The sequence below is a fragment of the Acanthisitta chloris genome, unplaced genomic scaffold, assembly GCF_000695815.1.
Source record: "Acanthisitta chloris isolate BGI_N310 unplaced genomic scaffold, ASM69581v1 scaffold14104, whole genome shotgun sequence".
Taxonomy (NCBI): Eukaryota; Metazoa; Chordata; class Aves; order Passeriformes; family Acanthisittidae; genus Acanthisitta; species Acanthisitta chloris.
The window spans coordinates 47969-69526 of NW_008671089.1; the positions used below are offsets into that span (position 1 = coordinate 47969).

Sequence of the window (21558 nt, forward strand, 5' to 3'; positions counted from 1 at the left end):
TTCATCTTCCTTCTGTTTTTCAACGCAGTTGATAATGTCTGAATTTATTACTGAATAACTATTTGTACAAGTGATTCTTGTTGAACTACATTATGGTGAAGCTTAGACTTTCATCTATGCTGCCTGTAAATTAAGAATAACTGTTTCCTTTATAAAAGACATCACAAATAATTTTATTTAAGAAATTATAATTCTAGCAGGTTCCTTAGAAGCTGATTTCCTTTCTCTGTTCCTTTTCTTTTGGCTTTAGATGCTTCTAATCTCAGAAACTGAGCCCACACATGTAATTGGTTTCACTACCCTTTACAACATTGTGAGGTTCCCCAATTTTCCCTGCTACTGACACAGCCGTGGGAGCCTGAGAGCTTCCCCATAGGGCTGCACATTGATGAGCCCAGTCAGGGGTTTAGCTTTTGGACTGTCTCATCCTATTTATCTGCATAAATAATAAAAACATCTCTACTGCAGATGCTTTCTGTCAGCATGGTGCCCAAGTTGTTCCTTAACTTACGTGATGCTTCATTTTTAAACTACTGGAAGTTCCTGAGTTGCCAGCAAAATCAGGATTTCATCATGGCATGTGCTGTACAGGCATTTTACGAAAAAATCAGTGCAAAGTTCTGATTCTGCAAGAGCATCGTGTGGTGTTATAAGACAGCTTCACTCCCCAGCCTGAGCAGGACAATTGTTGCATATAAGCAGTCTGCAGAGCTGCTGCTGACCTCTCTGTGTACAGCAGTAAAAGCTTTCTAGGCAAGGAATGACATCCTACTCTTTACAGACACTCTCTGTTTCAGGACTTGTTTTTTAGATAACTAGTGCAGTACTTCTTATTTATACTGAGGATTTAGTTCAGAAAAAGGAGCAATTACATATGTCACACTGCTCCCAGTTTCACTGTTGTAGTCATTTGCTTGCTTCTGCTTCTGTCTGGATCAAAGTGTAATGGTCAGAAAAGAGTGGGAGTCAGAAAGTGTAAAGTGATATTTCAGACAAGGTGAAGTTTTTACTGTGTTTGGGTTTTTTTTTTTTACCTGACAGTGTGCAAAAAACAGGTTCTCTGGAAAAATCCAGGCTCTTGTGTGATGATGCTAAGAGGACACTTGAAAGAACTTCAGTAGTTCTCTCTTCTGCCTCAAAAACAAATCTCCTTTTCGTGCCTCTGACCTTTCATTCTGATTTCCTGGTTGCTGCATGCTGAGTCTTCTGCAGTGGCTTCTTCCACCATAATCACAGTTGCTTTTTTTGTTTGTTTCTTTTATAATTAATATTGTGTGCAGTGTTTGAAGTGTCTGGTAAAATACTGGAATTTATGGAGGAAATAAAGTATTTGGAATATATTTGGAATAAAATTTGCTTGGAGTTGAAATGAATTTGAAATGGGTCAAGTCTCATCAGGAATGGAGCGTCATGTTTGAATTTTTACTACTTTTTGAATATATTTCATTTTTATGGAAATGCAGCTATTCATTATTTGTACTATTATTTCTTTCCCTTTATAAATATCTTTCCTTATTTACTGTGAAGAAAATATCGCAAATAGGAGCATTTCACCTGAGTGTCAACTACACTCTAGTCATAATGTTCCCTGATACTGTTTTGCAGACATTTCTGAGACTGCAGACTTCCCCTTAAAGCAATATATTGACCAGGTAGTATTGAGTATGTTGCAAATAAGCTCAATTCTGTCCCTTGGTATCAGAATATTCCAAGGTGAAACAAAAAACTCTAACAGGTAAAACAAATAAATACGAACCAATTTTAATTTGTGCTGTATTTTATGGTGGTTTTTTTTTTTAACCACTGGAGAAACAGCTTCTGAACAGGATGTGCAGGAGGTTCTCAGCATTGCTGCCAAAGATGCATCTCAACTGCTGTTGTAAGCAGTGGGAAATCTGAAGAGATCTTCAGTGAAACAAATATTGCTGCCCCCTCAGCTGTGCAGGATGACATGTGGATTTTAACCTGACCTTCAAAAACTTACATATACATATTTTGAAAGTCATGTCTACCTTAGCTCTGGTTAAGACCACAAGCTTCCAGATAACATTAGAGATGCTATCTGTGAAAGTATATATTAATTAAAAGTCACTTTTCCCCTTCTGCATGTTGATAGAAAATTGTGTCATACACTGGTGCCTTTTTTTTTTTTTTGGGTACAAAATGTAATGAACTCTCTTAAAGAGAGCAAATACTCGACCACCTTAAAAGTTAAATATTGCCCACACAGTAATCTCAAGAGTAGAGATGGAAGAGCATATTTCCTGTTTTTCTCAGCTCTCTGATATTGCCTAGGGAATAATGGTCCCTCTGACATGAGTCAGGGAAGTAAGGGAAAACTATTTATTGCTGCATTGCTAGAGCTGTGTGGTGAAGTATTCTTGTTTTTGTTTGCCTTGCCATTAATAGGGTTAGATGGTAACACTTCATTCTGCAGTTATTCCAGTGGGAACTTTATTTGGGAAGAAGAACATTGTCAATTTTTGTTTTTATTATGAATTCCAAGAAATTTGAAGGTTTTTTTAAAGCAGGGAAATTAACCTGTGCTGAACTTCATATTGTTTTAACTATTCTGCTGTTTGTAACTGTGCTTGTTATTTGAAAATGAACTTTGATTCTGTGTATGCTACTCTGAACTCAGCTGTGACTGAAATAGGCTTTGTTTTTATTTGGTTATATGATGAGCTTCAGGAACAATTAGACAAATAGAGACTTCATTTTATAACATTGTAAAGATCTCTGAATTTTAAAACTTGCTTTGTGGTTTAGGAAGTTTTATTCCTCAGTCTTGCAGGATAGTGAGGTTAACCATGCCCTTCAAAGTACTCATGATTTCTTTTCTTCTTGTAAAGTGCCTTTGAAAGATGTTCTAAAAGTGATAAACTCTTGTGTGTCCTGCCTGGGACACCAGCCTTAGTCTGCTGGACAAGGCAAGACCATTCTGTAGTGTGTCTCCAGTCAAAGTGTACCAAAACCTGGTCATGTCCCTCTTCAGCTGCCTGTCTGGCATCCATTGCTGAGGCACATAACAGAGGTGGTCAGAAATTATTCTCAGCAGTGGAGTAGAATTTATGTTCCGTGGGTCAAAACAATCTACAATTGTATAAATGTCCACCTAGCTCAGTTTAAGGGAATTTTAATCTTGCTTGAATCCGTTAGTGACAAGTTCTGCAGTGTGGTCCAGAATCTCCTTCCCATTTGTATGTTTGTCAGCGATCTGTGAAGAGTTATGTCAGCTGTATTGGGATAGAAATAGCTGTCAGAAAACACAGCACTGTTCCACAACTTACTCTGAAAACCCTTAGCTGAAAAGAGCAGGTCTATTTTGAGGGAGCTGTGATGGCACAAATTTTTGGTCTTCTGGGAGTAGAAGTATTGGAACAGGTAGAGGTGAGAGGGCACATCTACAGGTCTTTGTTTTTCCACCCACACAGTGCTGAAACTCTGGTGTCACATAGTTGTGTTACACCCATCCTGTGGTGTCACACTGCAAATGAAATGGTGCTATGTGCACAGGACTTTTGTGGGACTACCCCATGAATACGATTAGTAGGCCAATTAGTAATTGCTATTAAATATTAATTTTTCTCTGAAAACAGTTCCAGAGGATTCTTCATAATTTGTCTTTAGACCTAGAGGAAAATCTGACATATCCAAAGGCAAAAATGCAGAAAGTTAACTATGGATTGTGCTTCTTTCCAGTGTACAGAGTGGGACTTATTGCAGAGTCTAAAAAAGTTTTTTGTTTCAGCTGGTTCGTAAAGGTTGGAGAAAGCTGTTGCTTGTGTTGCAGAGAGCTTGTTAGGATCATATAGTTGTTCACTTCTGCTTCTCAGTCTCTTCTTCACAAGTAGCCTTGAAGGCATGAAAATTCTGTACTATACTTATGCTTTATTTAGCAAATATGGAAATGATGGCTAAAATATTTAAAACTGGCGATTTCTGACTTTTTAAAAAAAGGTTTAAAAAAGCAGTGGTAAAAAAACCCCATCAAACTTAGTGATTCGTTCTTGCAGTGATGAAGTTCTGTAACCTTAAGGTATGTTTTTATTTATTTGTTTGTTTCTTTAAAGGGCTTTGCATCTCCACCCTAATCCATTTATATTCAATTCCTGTATTCTTCTTTGCTTTAACTGTTCAGAAAGCAGCTGATATTTTTTTTTCCCTGCAGAACTACTAGATAATCAGTGAATGATGCACTTTGGACAGAGGCATATAGAAGTTAAAAATAGCCTGATAATGACTTCCATACTTTAGACCTTTGGATTTACATGAATGTTATCTAAGATTAAAATTTCTTGTTGTTCAAACCATTTGGACCTTTCTTTATTGTAGTTACAATTTTCTGATGAGATTTTTAGCAGAGGTAAGTCTTTGAAATCTAACTACTGTTGCAGGCTTCACATGGGTCCCTGCTGTGGGTGTGTGTGGCTTCAGAGGAAGGAAAAGGAAGAGTCAGTGGTGAGGACAGAGCTTGCCTTTTCATCAACTGTTTTATTTGACAGCATTAGATTTTCACCTTCCTTGAGCCATGATGATGAAGGGCTCAAGGCTGCAAGATGCTAAGCAGCCTGGCTTTACTTTAAGAATGAATCTAAATCTGTTCTTAATGTTAAACATTTAAATATTCCCACTGAAGTCACTGGTTTGAGTAAGAAATACCTGTCATGACAGTCTTAGATAGCAAGTAGATCTCTTGTTTGTATGTTTGGACTGGCACAGGGGCACTGATAACTGTGCTAAGCTATGGTCAAATAGTTCCCTTGGTGGAAAAATTGGAGAGCAAGGTGGATTAAGAGTGAAGAAGAGAGGACACTGGATTTGAAGATGGAGATGTTAATAGGGAAAACTTTTAAGAAGAACCAAAAGGCAGGCCTGCAGTCAGGTGTTTCAAGAGAAGACATTTAAATAAGAGGTTAGCAGGAAGAGGGAGTTCTAGTAGGAAGAAAATAAGAGTTTTGAAGGAGATGAGATGAAATATTGAAATAGAATAGAAAGTAACTATTGTCAACAAGGTTAAAGAAAGACTGGTTAAGAAAGAAGATATGACAAAGGTAAAGGACTGACAAAAAAAAAAAAAGAGAATTTCCCCTTTCAGTGAAAAGGGGTAGGGGGAAAGGACTTAAGAAATAAGATAGAGAAATAAGAGAGACAAAAACTAGAAAAAAATTGTCACTGAGAAAGAAAGTTGTTGAAGTGAGGGTAATAGGGGGCAGCATAAAGGCATCTTGTAACCAGGTGAGTGGTCACCTGTTTGTCCTCCTATAATTTATATTTCTTTGGCTGATTTCTGCCTCAAAACCGAATGAAGACATGAGGATAGTTATTTGGGCTCCAGTTTGTATGAATTATATTGGTAATATGCTCTGGATTCTGTAATTAAATAATTCAAAGTATCTTGGTTACTATTTTGTTTAGGCTATTTCTTCCCTGGGTATCCTGACTTGTCTGTGGAATGGACATTGTGTGACTGTGTCTCAGTGTAAAACTGTACCCTTTCTTCTCCAGAGATGCTGTCCTTGCAGGGCCAGGAGTTGGACTTGGATGATCCTTGTCGGATCCCTTCCAACTCGGGAAATTCTATGATTCTAATTTCTGTGCTTTTTCCATGTGTAGAATGAATCTGGGGCAGAACACGCTTGCCTGAGAAACAAGTCTATGCTGCAGATAAAGAAATAGTTGGAAAGTAACAGGACTCTTTTAAAAACACAGTGTATAGACTGCTGTTTATGAAGTGCTTCAGCATTCTGGATACCTTGAAATATTTCTAACAGGGAAGATTTTTCATCCTTTCACTTGGTAAAAATCAGGTTCTTTTTCCCTCTCCATTGCAAACTGCAGAATATGTTGTAAGAAAAAAATGCTGGGGTGAATCCTTCTCACCTCAGGAGTTAATCAGGTTGTTTCAATACTTAAATATTTTAGTAGTATAGTATGAAGTGAAGAACTTAATTTCTGTCAATTCGTCAAGTCATCAGGCCTCATCTACACAGAGAAAGGAAACCAGGTGACATGCATAAGTTAAAGTGAAAAAACCCACTCATACCTCTGTAGAGACATGTCAATGTGGTCTGGCAAACCTGATGAAATTTCACATAGAAGCAGCTCCTGTGCCTTCTTCCAGCCTGTAGTGAGATCACATTGTGTTTTGTTCAAGTGGAGAAAGAAGTATCCTCCCAGATCACTGTGCTCTACAAAGGAGACTGATCAGCCGTGCAGGTTTCTTATGCTTGTATCAGTTGACTGTGATATTCTAAGAAAAAAAGCTCTTATATTTCCAAGTTATTAAGGAATGTGGTGTTTATCTTGAATCTAACCAAAATGACTAACCAGTAATTTCACTTAAGTGCAAAACTGTAAGTTATCAGGATCTTTTTTTTTTTCCAGAAAGCTGGCATGTATGAAATCAGGAGCATCTTCTACCATGTTTACGTTGCTTTATAAAATGATGATACACAGAATTAGCTGTATGGGTATCACAATAAGCAGTGAATGCTAAATTATTCTTGCCTTTTAGGCTTCAGTAATATCATCTCAATGTAGAGCCAGGGATCATGACCATGCCAGGCTGGAGTTGTACAGTGCAACTGATGAAAGTGAATTAATAAAACCTCTGCACCATGAGCCTGTGAGACTGCAAGTTTCTGCAGCTGTGCTATAGGCATAAAAAACCATTTTCATAAATACATTTCCATTTTTGTTTAAGCTTTTTGTGAGGGAAGCAACATGCTGTAGTTCACATGATAGTAATTTTATGATTTTCTTGGAGTTTGTATGAAGAATGAGATAGTTATCCTTTAACTTAGCAATTAAACTCCACTGTGTATGCAACTGTAGATGTTTATTTGGTGTTTGAATGCAAATAGATAATCCTCTACTTGTGCTTTTGGTTTTTTCTTCTTATATGGTTAGTATTTTCCTCCTCTATACAATTTCTTTATGATCCAGTGACCATTTCTGAAAGGACTAGTACTGTGAGAACCAGAGGAGGAAGTAATCATGGGACATGTGAATCAAGATCCAACCTTTTGTCTTCAGGAATAAACACAGAATTTTTGAAGTTATGAATATAAAAAGACAATAAATACATTATTCTTTTTCTGTGAGTGTGTAATTTGCCTGACTGGGTTATAGAACCTGGAAAATGATGACCCATTAGGAGACAGAGCTTGAATTTTATTCAATAGAGAGGTTACGGCAAGTATCAACTGTAATTGTACACAAATAGTAACTGTGTATGTGAATGTGTATATCATGTCATTTGCATTTTAAATTTGTCTAGGAGCATCTTGGGGGCATCTTGTTTTCTTCCATTTTAGAAATCTGAATAGCACCTGTAATTAAGGGAGAAAACTGAGCCCTGGAAGCTAGGTAGGACTTCCATCTATTGATCTGTGTAAACCAGGCTTACGCTGTCAGGGGAGAAGCAGTCAACTGCTGAGCTGCTTTGTCACTGACATAAGCTGAGAGAGGATTTTTTTGTGTGTGTGTCTATACTGTTTATACACCAGTCTATAGACCTGCTGGCTGGTTGAATTTTAAAGAGTGCGGAGGTTTAAAGACTTGTCCCCTGAGGGATGCTCCTGCCAGTTGGGAAGCGAGCTGAGGCTGCTCTGCAGAAGTTGTGTGCACGTGTGCTGGCTGGGGGAGGGACTGGGCAGAGCTGGGGGAGTGCTGGCCTGGGCAACGCTGCGAAACAGACCCATAATTTTCAGGTTGTTTAGTCAAAATATTGAGCTAATACCTTTGGTTTTTTTGTTTTTGTTTTCTTTTTCTTGCGTGATAATTTATTCTGAGAGAATACAATGGGGAACATAAATGAATACATTTCCATACCCAATTCTGAGTCAGTGCTAAGCTCACCAGGCAGCAATTAAAATCCTCGGTAGTGAGGAGAAAAATCACTTCCTAGAGTGTGAGAGTAGGCGCAGATTTAGAAAAAGAATAAAATACTATTTCTTTGGAACAGGAAAAACGAGCTTTATGAGCCTGAAGTAAGGGACTGTTTGGAAATGTTTAGGAAATTTCTGAGTTAAAAGCTTCAATTAGCCTGTTCTGTTTGCTTTCTTTTGTTAGAGTTTATTATTGCTACTACTGACATTGCGTGTGCTAGTTCCTGAATGCAGAAATTCAAATGTTTACCTGCCCTGTTTGTATTTTGCTCCTCATCCTTCTGCAGTGGGCACTCACAGCACACAGGATGGTGCTTGAGCAGTTCCTTTTGGGGAGTATTACATGTACTGCTATTGTTCGTAAAAGAACCTTTCCCAAAACACAACTGTGGCTGTCATATCCTTCTTTATCTGTGCTGACAGAGTAAAAGTTCTGAAGATTTCTTGAACTTTCTTGTATGACTTAGAAATTCTAAAAAAATTGACTTTTTCATTTTGCACCGCATGGTGGTTTACTGGGGCACATCATAGGCCTTTAAAATGTTGCAACTAACGTATTCATGTTGTAGTCAGAGGCATCTTATTCCTGAACTATTTGTCCCTTGCTGATTAACTTGCATGGATTCTTTATGTTTTACACTATCCACTGAGCCAGGCAAATGTTTGAAGTAAATAGTCATTGTAGTGTGTAGGAATTTAAATACATAATTTCCCCTAATGGGAGTTGACTGTTCAACATGTAGTAAACAGAGAGTTCAGGCTGGAGAGTGCAAACATCTTAGATCAACTTAAACCCTCACGTGCAGCTCTGGAAATTTGTAATCTGTGTGCATTTTTCTGAAAACACCTTGTGGGATTGCTCATGTACACAGAAATATATGTCTGTTGGTCTGCTACAAAAAGGGAATTCTGTAGCTTTGGCCAACTACGTTGATGTCAACTCTCTCTGCTTAGTTCAGGTATTTCACAGGGGTTTTGTTTTCCCCGTTGGGAGCAAGGAAATAAAACCTGTTTTTTTCTAGGATCTTGTAAAGTAATTGTTTAATATTTGCTGCTAACTGATCTGGTAATTCACTATTTTTTTAAAAAAAGAAAAACATTGACTAGTTTGAGAGCATTTTTATATTTTAATTAACACATTTTATTTGCCACTAAACAGCTTCTTAAATAAAATTCTGCAAGAAAGAGTGACATTATCCGTTCATACTCTGGTACGAATGTAGATCCGGTGGATTCTGCCCCCCCTTTCCTTTATTAATAGCAAGGCTTGCTCGTGAAACCCAAAGGGTTAATCATATAAATTTCTCCTTTGGACCGGCAGACGATTTCCATCATTTTCAGCATTTGACCGTGGAACATGTATAGAGTTGTTATACCTCTCTGTAATTCATTCTGCTGCCAACTTCATTCCCTTTTCTCTGCCTGCATTTTAATTGAAACAACATTTGTATTTTTGAGCCAGGATCTGTCAGAAGTCCCTGTGGCTAGTCTGTGGTACAAGTAGCAGCAGACGTGGCTTACCCATATGGTGTGGTGCTTCTTGTAAAATCCATATGGCCTTGTTGAAGGGAATCCCAGCGGGGATGTGAAGGGTGTTAATACCCTTCAGGCCAGGCCTTTCCCTCCTGGGGCTTCTATGGCATTGTCTTTGCAATCTGCCAAAGCACAAACTTAATTCCTTTTTAATAATCAATTATTTCAGTCCAGGAACGTGTGTTGTATTTTTTCCAATCATATATTCCTTGAAGTTATTATTTGTTATGAGTATTTCTGACTGTTTTTAAAAAAAAGCAAATATTTCAGAAGCCTTTTGAAAAAAACTTGACTCTATTTCTTTTGCTTGCGTTTTCAGGAAGTGCTGAACAGTGTTCCGAAGTTCTGCTTTCCTTTTGATGTTGAAAGGTATGTGCTGCAGTTATCATTTATTAAAAATATTTCATAGAGAATGACATTTAGCATAATTGCAAGCAAGAATTTAAAGAAATGGCAAATGTATTGTACACCCTAAACTTGCACCTGCAGATGAGAAAAGATGCCTTTTGTTGTTCAAGTAAGCATGAAGTCACTAGTAGGAAACCATCACAGCAAAATGAAACCTTTACAGAATTTTAGGGATATCTCCATCAAGGCAGAGCTGCAATCCAGCTCCCAGTTTTGTCCATTGTAATTGTAAACACCATCTGTGTTAGTATAAGGATATAACATAGTTTCCTTCAAGCAGCAAGCTTCATAAAAAATGTTACTGTGCACCAGGATATAAAAACTCACCGAGCAGTACTGAAAACATGTTGTTTGAGTTCAAAGAAATTAGGACTTTAATTGCGTGGAAGTAGCTGAATATGCAATTGATTTTTCTCAGGGAAGAATCAAGACCATTATTTATAATTAATTAGTCCTTACCTTTCTGGAATCAGTTATAGTCTGGCTTCCATGTAATGCTGCCAGTCATTTAAATTGTTCATATAAAATGTTTTTATTAATGAAAATATTTATTTTGCCTTGTCAAAATGATTAATGGTAATTAATTTAATAGATTGAACTCACTCGGATGGGAAAACTTGTATTGTCCGAATTGGCAAAGATTGAATTAGAAGCTTGATTTGCATAATTAATGAAAGATTCACCCAGGTGATGTGCAGAACTACATGGGCACTAGTCATAGATGGAGACTCAAAGGTGAGAAGCATCTCTTGGAGGCAAGAAACTGCAATCAGTGGAGGAAAAGATGGTGTGTGTAGAGAGGAAAGATGAGAGGCTTTGCAGGAAAACACAGTGGCAAAATAAAGATCTCAATAAACACAACTTACCTGAAGTAAACTAGGTTCATTTAGCCTTTTATAGATGAATTTAATTAAGTTGTTTGGGTTTTGAACTGGTTAAGCTCACTGTCCTTTAAGCTGTTTTAATGACTTAACTAATACGGTCGTCGGTGTTGGCTTTAAAGAATGAAAGTCTTTAATGTGCTTAAGATATGTACAGAATTCTGTTTAAAATTGGTAATGAAGATGAATAATATCAATAAAATTTGAGGTTAGCAGAAAAAGGTGAGGTTCTGTTGCTGCCATCCAGTGGCAAGAAGATAATCAGTGGCAGCAAATAATTGTTTGCAACTAACTTGCTTTGCCTTAACTGTTTCGGCTGAACCATTCAATGGGCACTTAGCCTCTATGAGATGGATGAACTTAATCAATAAACTGTGGGAGTACATGAATTTGTAGTATAGCTAAGTATGTAGTGTAGCTGAGTATCTGAAGGGGGTAAAAAACACAAAAAAAAGGAAAAGAAAGAAGTTATGGGATAATTGTTGTTTCCCTGTTAATCCCCTTTGTGCCCCTCTCCCCAGACATGCTTTTTGACTGTTGGCCTCATGCTTGACTCTACTCAGTGCTCTCAAAGGTGCAAAATTTCTACAAATTTCGTAAAACTTGGCAGCTGGACAGAAGGAGGAGAGGTTCTTGGAAGCTGAGATGTACTGATGAGGGGAGTAAAACCGGCAGGTTCAGTCTGGCCTGGTGACTGCTCAGGCTGTACCGTGGTGTCTTTAAAACCAGCTACCACACTCACAGCTTCCTGCGTAGCTGCGAGCTGAGTTTTAGGGGATTTGTGGGAGAACCAAAGGCAATGCAGGATCATAAGAGTATAAAAGAGCACTGAAGGAGGAGGGGCAGAGCTATTGTGGGGAAGAGGACAGAAATGCTGGAAGCTCATTCAAGGAAGCAGGGACTGTTTGCTGGCAAGCTATTTGTGTGGACGGCTTACTGGCTGCCTGGTGTATTTGCCACTGAATACTTAGTTCAAGCATTTTCTATAATGTGGACATATATTACCACCTTTTTTAAAGAAAACCAGTTGTCTTCTGCTTTCTCCATGTAATTTTTTTATTTATTTTGAAATTTAGGCTGATAAAAGGATTGAGGAAAACGCTGCTGTAGTTCCTTTTTATATGGCTTTTTTCCAATGGACATTTAAGATGTGACAAGCATTTTAGTTCTTGTCTAACTATATATGTGCTTTTCACTTGTCTGATGAATATATATATATATATTTTAGTCCTGTATACAGGGTCATGATAGACAATTCGTCTAAGATCCCCAAATATTCTACAGGCAGTTTCAATGACAGTTTCTGTACAGAAAGCTTTGATTGAACTGAAATAGAAAATATCTGTTTCATTGATTGAGCATGTAGAGAGCTTCTTCACCTGTATTATGTGTACTATACATACATGAACTACTTAAAGCATTATCTGAGCCCAGTAAGAGTTAGAAATGACCAGTGCAAAAGTGATAACTTCCACAGATTCTGCTGATCAAGGTACTTTGGTACAGAGTCACATTTTTTGTTCTTAGATTGCTTCTAGGGTTTCAAGTGTTCAGCAGAGTTGTAGGGAATGGAGTATCTAGCTGAATAACTCATTAAAGTAGGAAATATCTGTTCTTCAAATTATGGAAATATGAAATTTAAAGCACCATTAAAGCGCAGTGGTAAGAACATCGTCGCTTGTTTTTTTTTTCAACTCACATATTAATTACTGAAAAAATTGAAGAGAGTGAAATGGGAACATGTAATTGATTTTCTTTTATTTGCTATACTATAGCAACCATAGATCCAAATTTAGTTCTCACTGTGATGCTGCTTGCATCATCTCACCAGTCATACTTTCTTTTATACAGATGTTATAAATAACTGTACACTACTCACTCTAATTATCAAAAGTGCATACTGTGAGTGGTGCTTAAAAATTTAAAGGTAACTCTCATTTAAGCTGAAAGTCAAGCCTATAGAGGCACAATGGTGTAAAAAAAATTCTTTGACTATTACTTAAACTTGGAGTTTTATATAAATTTTTTTATTGAAGGCAAGCACAATTTCATTAGTGCTGGTTATGGCTTACATGTTATTTTGAAGGGGTTAAGAAATGCATTGCATCATAGGTTCTTGGAGAAAATGCTCAAGAACTTCTATGTCTTTTTAAATAAATAAATTATTTTATGTTAAATAAATGGTGCAATTGTATAACAGTCTAACAGTTTGCTTATACATATTTAAAAATAAATACCTTTTTCTCTTGTACACAGTTCCTTTCTCTGCTTTTTTTCATATGGACTAGGAGGATTTAACATTTGAGGACATAGAAATTATAATTTCTTTTTAATGTTTGCTCAAGTAGTATTAATACATCAGACAAAAACACTTTATCCTCTGTCTTGTTCATTGAATCCTTTATGTAGTTCTGCATGGTTTTCTTTTCTTTCTCCAGCAATCTTTTATATTTTCACTCTCAGCCCAAAACTCAGATGTAACTTTGCAGAGTCCACACCTCAATCTCTCCATCAGTCAGTTACTTAGCTGATGACAATCAGTGACCATACAACTTCTCTTGTTCCTTTTGGAGCCATTTCAAATTCAGTCCAAAGCTGTGCTGCGTCACTGCTTGACCTCTCATTTTTATCTGTGCTTTGAATCTCTCCACCTTAAGTGCTTGCCCTTGCTCCTTTCATTCCTCTGTCTTTTCCCTTTCAGAACGCTTTTCTCCTTCTGAATGTGTAGAACAGAGCCTCTTTAGATAAGACACTTTAGGAACTGTCTGTAGGATCATCACGAAGACAGTGATATTGACCTCACCGATTCCCCTTACAGTGCTCACCCAGTCATAAGAAGTGTTAGATTTTGAAACTTAAGCAGTGGTGCTACTGCTCTAGAAGATTTCTTCTGCTCTAGAGGATTTCTTCTGCTCTAGAAAGTTTCTTCTTAGCAGTAGAATATTGCTAAGTATGGGAATTAATGTGCATATAATTTAAGTTGTTAAGGTCAATGAGTTACGATAGGAATGACATCACTGTCGCTCTCCTGTTCCTGGCTAATGCTGCCTCTGTTGATATTTCTGGTAAAAGTCTGTGTAGAAACATAGCTATGATCAAGACAAGTGCAAATCAATGGCTGTAAAGATCACTAGATTTGCAGATATTTTGAAAGGCTGTTCTAAGAGGTCTTAACAGGATAATTTTACCTTCAGAGCAAATAGTTGAGACTGAAAAGTAAATAATCAAGAAAGGATTTCAAGCTGTGTAGGGGAAGGTAAATGAACTATAGCATTTCCTGTACACTTCAGTCCTTGCAGTCAGTTTGCAAGATGAGTTGTGAACTCACAAATGAAGCAGCAGTTATATGCACTTCTGTCTCACTGCATTGTGGTATGTGTGTGCATAATAGTGAATGGATGTGTGAGACAGAAGTGTTCCTAAGGACAGGCTGCAGTGTGCACTGTGCATTGTGGCAGATTGCAGCTACTGTTTTCAAAACTGGGTTGTTTTGTTGCCCTGTGTGTGCAGAAATGGACCTGTCTGAGAGGAAACCTGTGAATGCTGAGGGAGCCATGGTATACTCTGATAGACCCTTGGCCAGGCAGGATGGTCAGGGCCCCCAGACAGACCAGGCTTCTGTTGCAACTTAAATACTCCAGTGAGATTCTTAACTAAGTAGTTGTGGTTTCTTTTAACGCTTCTGTTGTTTTGAAAACGTAACCCCATTTATAAGCTCACTATGATTTTTATTTGTGGGAGTTTTCTTACTTGGTGGTAGCCGTGTCCATTTTCATGCCTTTTGTGGTTTTCTTCCTCAAATCAGACAGCTCAGTGGGAGCAGAGGAGCCCTCCACACACGGAGTCTGAGCTGTAGAGTTATGGATCATGGAGTGAGCTTGGCAGTGGAGAAAATAGTCCCTGAATCTTAGATTTGGGGATAGCAATTTAGTTGAAGGAGACTGTCCAACTTAGGGTTACTGTCTATCTAGTCTCCTCATCAGTTTGTACCCCTACATTAACACCTGGTTTTCAAATTCCTGATTGAAATAGTTTCTAATCTATTATTTGATTTAGGGAAAATTACAGTGAATGTCTGCTGGGGTTTGCTTTTCAGCATCAGCTTGGGAGATGAAATACCTGTGAAATTTTCAGGCTCAGATAGCAGCTGTCAAAGCTTTAACCAGAACTGTGTACTTTTATTACACTGGCCAAGTACATGTATGTGACATCTTATAATTAACTGCACCAGTTACTTTATTACTTACCTTTAAAAGAAAACCAGAATCTGTATTTCCATGCATAAGGTCTTTCGCTTCTTTGAAACTCTTAAAAAATTTCTAAAATGTAAAGAAAAAATGATTTCAAACATCTGCTGTATCCTAAACAGATTAATTTGGAAGAAGAGCAATTCGTACTGACAATAAGGGATAAATTTAATTATTAGATAAGCTGGGTTTTGTTCAAAAGAGATCCAATTCCTGCATTAATCAGCTCTCTCAAGGTGCCCTGAAAGTGAGGCCTGAGCAATGGCTGTAGTGTCAAGAAAAATCTTTAAAATGACTCTTCACCTACTCCATGGGTACCAAAGAGCCTTTTCTGCATTGTGTGGGTACATAGAAAATTTTAAACCCCATTTTTATTTCTATAGTGAACTGTACTAACCTTGAAAGAGCCCATTGTAGTCTGCAGGGTTAATAAGTATTTAAACACATTCTTCACTATTAGTGATTTATTATTGTTGAACTAAGATTAAAAGTGAGCATGCAGGGCAAGAGTTGAAAGTAAGTCAAAAGCAAGGCAGAGGAGTGAGTGAGAAGGTCAGCGATGGTTGGGAACGATTTGTGCCTTCTCTCCCTTGCAAGTGAACACATAATGCTCTCCTCAAACAGCTGACTAGACCAGTGTTCTGCAGAACAGTTTTGAAGCTTGGCTTGGGTCCTGTGCTCCATTAAAAAGTCTAGATAACGTTTTGTTTAGGGAATTCTGGTATGCAATAATTGCATTTTATCTGTGCTGATTTTCATGTTAAGAAAAACTTGAGGCATCAATGTTGTGGTTCAGTAGCAGTGCCAGGAGCTGTTGTCTACCTCTGGGGGTGAGACTTGATTTCTGAACAACCTGAAGTGCCACAGTGAAACAGAGAGGCACAAACTCCAAGTTACTTAGCCAACATTTGTCTGCATGATCCTACATGCAATAGATATGTTAAAACTGTAGTGCTAGCACTTCTGGAATGTTTTCTGTGTCTGGTTTATACATTGTGGTTATCTATGATAGACAGAAATCCCCAATCATCATTTGTTTTTCTCTGTAAGGCTTACATATTGTCATTTTTAATTCTGCTGTAGAGGAGTAAAAAAGCAGGAATCCTTGCTGCCCCCACATCTTAAGTGGAGTTCTCAAATTAGAAACCCAGAATTAATTCAGTATTTTAAACCCTGATCAGAAAATGTGGTCCAGATGGATGGTCACTGGCTTCTCTTAGCTGTTCTTTTGAAGCAAATGGGACCAAATACAAACTTTTAGGTTCTTGTGGAGGTTCAGTTTTAGCCTTGGAGTTTTTATCATTTTGAAAATCTGGAACATGCTGCTTGCATCTCTTTCCAAACTGTGTGGGAAGCAGTTTTCAAGCTGGGCCACTTTTACACGAACTGTCAAAACATGGAGTTGTCTCTCTTAAAGAACCACAGAGAAGATTTGGGGGTGATGAGATGGCATTGGAATTGTTTCCCACTGAAGTCATAACTTGACTGGGCTATTTTTAGTTAAAAATATCAATTTATGTCTAATTTTTAAAGTGGTCTTGTGTGGTGGCATTTTGAGGTGTGCTTTAAATTGCAGTCCTCAGGTTTTGGGAAGGGAGGAGGCAAATAACTGAAAGCAGATAGTTGGAACTGATGTGAGTTTTTGGGGCTAAGGAATTATGTTCAAGAAGTAATGGTGTAGTTGTTTGCCTGACATATATGTACACAGCACATTAAAAGCAATGCCTGCATAGATGGGCATGTATTAACAGTTGCTTTTTATGAGTTATTGGTGATGTCTTTGGGGTAAGATGGTGGCACATAGAAATCACAGCCTAACCATGCCAGGTGTTCGGTGGTGTAAGGAGAAGCCAGTCCTGGCTGCTGGAAGCTCCAAGCCTGACACCCATCGAGCGTTTACCATGCTTAAAGAGCACACTAGGTTCTTCCAGTCTGTTGAAGACAACTGAGGAAAGTGCTTGTTCTAATGATTTGAGTTTAATGACCTAACTAAAAAGAAGTCCATTAATTATAATGGGTTTGCAGTGATTATATTGGGCTAAATGTATCTTGTAATGTATGTTCAGTACAGGCTTTTGTTTCAGCCGAGTCACTGTATGTTGATGAGGGACTAAACCAGACTGAAAAGTGTGAGAGACTCTACAGTGTGGGTAGTGGTACCACTTAACTAATCTTTAAGCTTTTGTCATGCATGTGTTAAGTAGTATAACTTGCCTCCTCTTGCCCTTTGATCATCTGCTACTTTCTTGCCTAGGGGAAATTGTTTTTGTTTTTTTTTTGGTGGAGATTTGAAAAAACCCAACAATTAAACAAAACCCAACCAAAACCAGAATAGAAACCCCCCAACCCATATTACAGGGGATACATTAAAAAAGTACTTTGTTCTCATGTATTAGTTCTCAGGTTCTCTGGGAATTCATTTTCAGCTTGGTCTTCTAAGACTGAATCACAAATGACACATGACAGCAGAACTGCTGCATTTTATGTTTTCAATTCTCCATGTATCTCCATGTATCTTAACTTTGTTTTAATTTAGTTTTAATGAAATCTTTAAAAGTCATGTTTTATGCTCTGTATCTGATTTTTCAGGGTGTCCCAAAACCAAGTAGGACAACATTTCACCTTTGTGCTCACCGACATTGAAAGTAAACAAAGGTTTGGATTTTGCCGGTTGACGTCAGGAGGCAAGGTCTGCCTCTGTATTCTAAGGTAAGTCAGTCTAAGAAAAATTGGGTCAAGGATTGAATAGTAAAAAAAAAAAAAAAAGGTAAAAGAAAAAATTATCTTTTGCATATTCTCTGCTAATATGTTTTACTTCTCTATCAGGGTATCATTTTTTCTACAGCACTGTTATCATTGCTTTCACATTCAAAGTGGCACTAGCCCTGTGTGATGGAATTCTTGTGTGAGGCTAAAGCATCTTATTTAAATAACATGAAATCTCTGCTGAAAAGCAGAGGACAATACACTGCAGCTTTAGAGGCTTTGAATATTATGTGGATATTTTTATTTTCTAATCTTTGACAAGTACCCAATAAAGTGCACTATTCTCTGTGTTCCTCTCCTTGGAAAGGAGATTTTTGGATATCTCTTCCAAGTTCTTTGCCCAGTCTATATCTAACATAAGAAACTCCAGATCCAGATAATTGCCAGGTTAAGAACATACTGCAGAAGAGATTGATGTTGGAGAAAGTAACTCCAGTGAAATACTTTGTTTCTCCTTCTGTTTTTTCTTTCTTCTCTCATAGGATAATTGTTTTGATAACAAAACCCCCCAATTGTTTAGGTGTCCTGAAACCATTTTAATTAATTTAATTAAAAGAGTGATTTAATTAACAGGCAAATTTGCAACTTCAATTAAGAGCCTAGCAGCCTATAAGCCCCATAGAGGAAATGGGAACATCCAGTGCGGCAACACATGAGAAGAACAGGATTGAACTGTAATTGCATTCAAAGTGAAAATCCCCAAACACAAGTTTAAAAAACCCATTGGCAGCAAAGGGGGAAACAGAGAATTTTGGAGAGTAAGCTAGGAAGCCTATGGAGAAAAGCTTCAGCTATCAGGTATCTGGATAACATGGAAGGCAGTCATGGAAGGTGTCATTAGAATATCAATAAATGAACACATGGAGGGGAGAAGAAGTCCAGACAGTACAGAAACTTGTAGAGTAGTGCTTAAAATTATTGGAAATAACACACCAAGACTTTAATGAGCTTTTAAACAGGTTTGAAACTAATGTTGAGGGCCAGTACACTGATGGTTTCTGGCAAGTAATTTAAAAAGAAATATTTGCTATAAGTATTGCAAAAAATAATGACTACCATGACTAATAATGAAAGTAGCAAAAGGAAAATATTTTATTCTGGAAATTAATTTACTTTCTGTGATCCTGACAGTACATCTTTAGTAATACTTCTGAAAGATTTAATTCTTACGCTTTTGGAGTGTGTTAACAGTTAACCCTTTTCTCTGTGGTACTTTTTTTTTTTTTTGATATAACTTGTTAAGGCCCAGAGTGAGAATGTGTGTATGCTTTTAGCTCTTTTCTCTGAGTTAATCTTTTCTTGCCTCATCAAGCTAGAAACAAATTTTTTTCTGTGCTCCTAACATTTTTGCCTTGCTTCTAATGCTGTAATAGTTACGCACACTCAAGTACACACATGTAAATACTGTATGGAGTGCTGCAAGAAAAACGGCATAAATTCTCAGCTGGTGTAAACCTTGGTATTTCTTTTTAACGTTTCTCCACAGACATACATTAGCTAAAGATTAGTCAATGGTCTGGTACTTGGTAGAAATAGCTAGGAAAATGAGAAGTGGCAAGCTATAATTTTTCACTGAACCGTAACCAAAGTATTGCCTTTATTACTTTTATTGTGCAACTTCAAATTTATAATGCATAGCTGAATGTGCAACAGCACTAGCTTCATGGCATTATATTTCTAGCTGGGTAGTCTGTTTCTCTGCAGTGTGTGTATGTGTGTTGTGTTTAGCTCAGACAAAGAATGCATCATGATAAAGATTCCATCTGATAAGTTCTAGTATCCAGTCTGATTTTTGCTTTGAGTCCAAGATTCATTAGAAGTGACCAAGTGAAAGAAGACTCACTAAGCAGATTTCTTTTGGCATTTTATCTTTCTCCCTTGTACATGCTTGTTGATCTTAAATGAACCAAAATAAATAAATAAAATTAACAAATGGACACAGTCATGGTGTATAAAGTGTGTGTGCATGTTCACATTCACTTTCATCCATGTATCGAAATAGCATAAAATGACATTTGCAGTGTATATATACATATAATGACTGATATATGAGAATTCAAACTACTTGTTCATCACAGATATGTACACAATAGCTATAGACATTTGTATAAATTCACAAGTGCAGGTGTACATAAATGCCATGTTGAACTACTGTCTGCGTATTCACCTGTATGTATATTGCCTCAAGAGGAACATACTAAGATTGCTTACTGAGGCTTTTGCAAAGACTACTAGAGATGGTCAAGTACAGAAAATTTGACTAAATGAAATCATCATAAATAACTGAAAGATAAGTAAGAATCTCTGCAATGAAGAGCAGAACAAGGCAAGCAAATTGCTGAGAAGAAAGTACTGTAGAAATTTGAGTATGCTGATGGGTGTGGAACGGGACATAATGTTTTGCTTGAGATTGTCTTTTGTGGGTGGTACCAAACCACATGTTAACCTGTACCAGGGCTGCTAAAGAGGGAGGATTTGAACTGCTGAATGGGATTCTGAACTGAAAGCTGAGGGAAAGGTTGCTTGTCCTCAGGATTTACACCAGCAACCTAAAGCTGCATATTAGATTAAAGTCATATGCTTTATGGGACTTCTCGCTGTAATTCATTCTCCATCTGAAGCACTAATTAAAGGAACTTATCTCTGGATTTGCAGCCACATGGTCCTACTTTCAACTGGATAGTGTGAAACAGAAAAAGACTTGTACATGTAAAATTCTTCTATAAATTGTATGGTGTATTTTTGTGTTTTATATACACATGTATATGAATTGTGTGAACAAAATTTTCCCCACAATCAGAATGTATTGTTCAAGTTCTCTGTACATTTATAGAGTGAAATAAAAATCCCCCAAGGTAGCTATCTCAGACATTTTTGTTTGGAGAACTTAGTTGTGATACAATATTGCCTAAAATGAATGTGTAGAGCTTGACTGCAGTTGCCTAATTTAAAGTGCTAGTAAGTGGTAAATCACAGTAAGATGAGAAAATAGAGCTTGGGTTATTCTCCAGAACTGTTGTGTGATTCCTCTGTGAGTTTTATTTCATTGAGTTTTTTTGCTTTAAACTGCATGGCTGCTTTGTGAAGCTCTCGGTGTGAATCCTGCTGTGTCACCTCCTTCTTCTCCACAAACTGTTGATGCAAAGCAGCTCTGTAAGACAAGGGATACCACAATAGGCATATTGTAAAATACCTTGTTTTGCTCAAATCCTATACTGGATCTTTTCTCCTAGTTTTACTTTCTCTATTTTTAGGTAATAGTTTTACCAGTTGAGATTTGAAGTGGCACACTAGAAACTTAAGTGTTCACTTTTGAATAATAGAAGGAGACTTTAATTCTTCTGGGTATTGTTTCTAAGTATCACTGCTGCTTGCAGTAGGAATGATTCTTTCTGGGTTTACATGAAATTGTTTTCAAATTACCCAAATGGTTTTAGTACAAAGTACAAAATAATTCGTTAAAAATCCTGAAACTGTTGATGGGCTCTGAGGTTGACCTTAGGTATGCAGAGGAACACAAAATGCATCATTAAAATGCTCAGTCTTAGATTTCATTAATTTTATGACTGTAAAATTGTCACCTACGTTTCCAAATGAAATGCTCTAATAAGGAAGACAGGTTTATGTGGTGAGCCTTTGTAGTTCTTCAGTTCAGACCATGCTTGAAGCTTTTTCACTCTTCCTCTAGGCAAATCCCTTAGAAGCAGAATGTTTCAATTTTACACATTTTGTGTCAATTTTCCAGACAGAAAAGTAGCCCCTAGACATTAGACATTTAGCTACGGAAAGGCAGTTTCCTTAGTTTTATTTGATTACTAGAAGTTAGATTCC

The 21558-nt window shown here is 37.3% G+C and overlaps 1 protein-coding gene across 1 annotated transcript in view; it reads left to right on the forward strand.

The window, feature by feature from the left end:
* Positions 1-21558, forward strand: part of DENND1B (DENN/MADD domain containing 1B) — a gene marked incomplete at its 5' end in the record, with an annotated part of 149949 nt that overhangs the window by 45983 nt on the left and 82408 nt on the right. Inside the window, 2 exons of the mRNA XM_009073966.1 lie at positions 9745-9794; positions 17551-17670. Of these exons, the coding sequence (XP_009072214.1) occupies positions 9745-9794; positions 17551-17670 (170 nt within the window). The remainder of the gene's footprint in view (positions 1-9744; positions 9795-17550; positions 17671-21558) is intronic.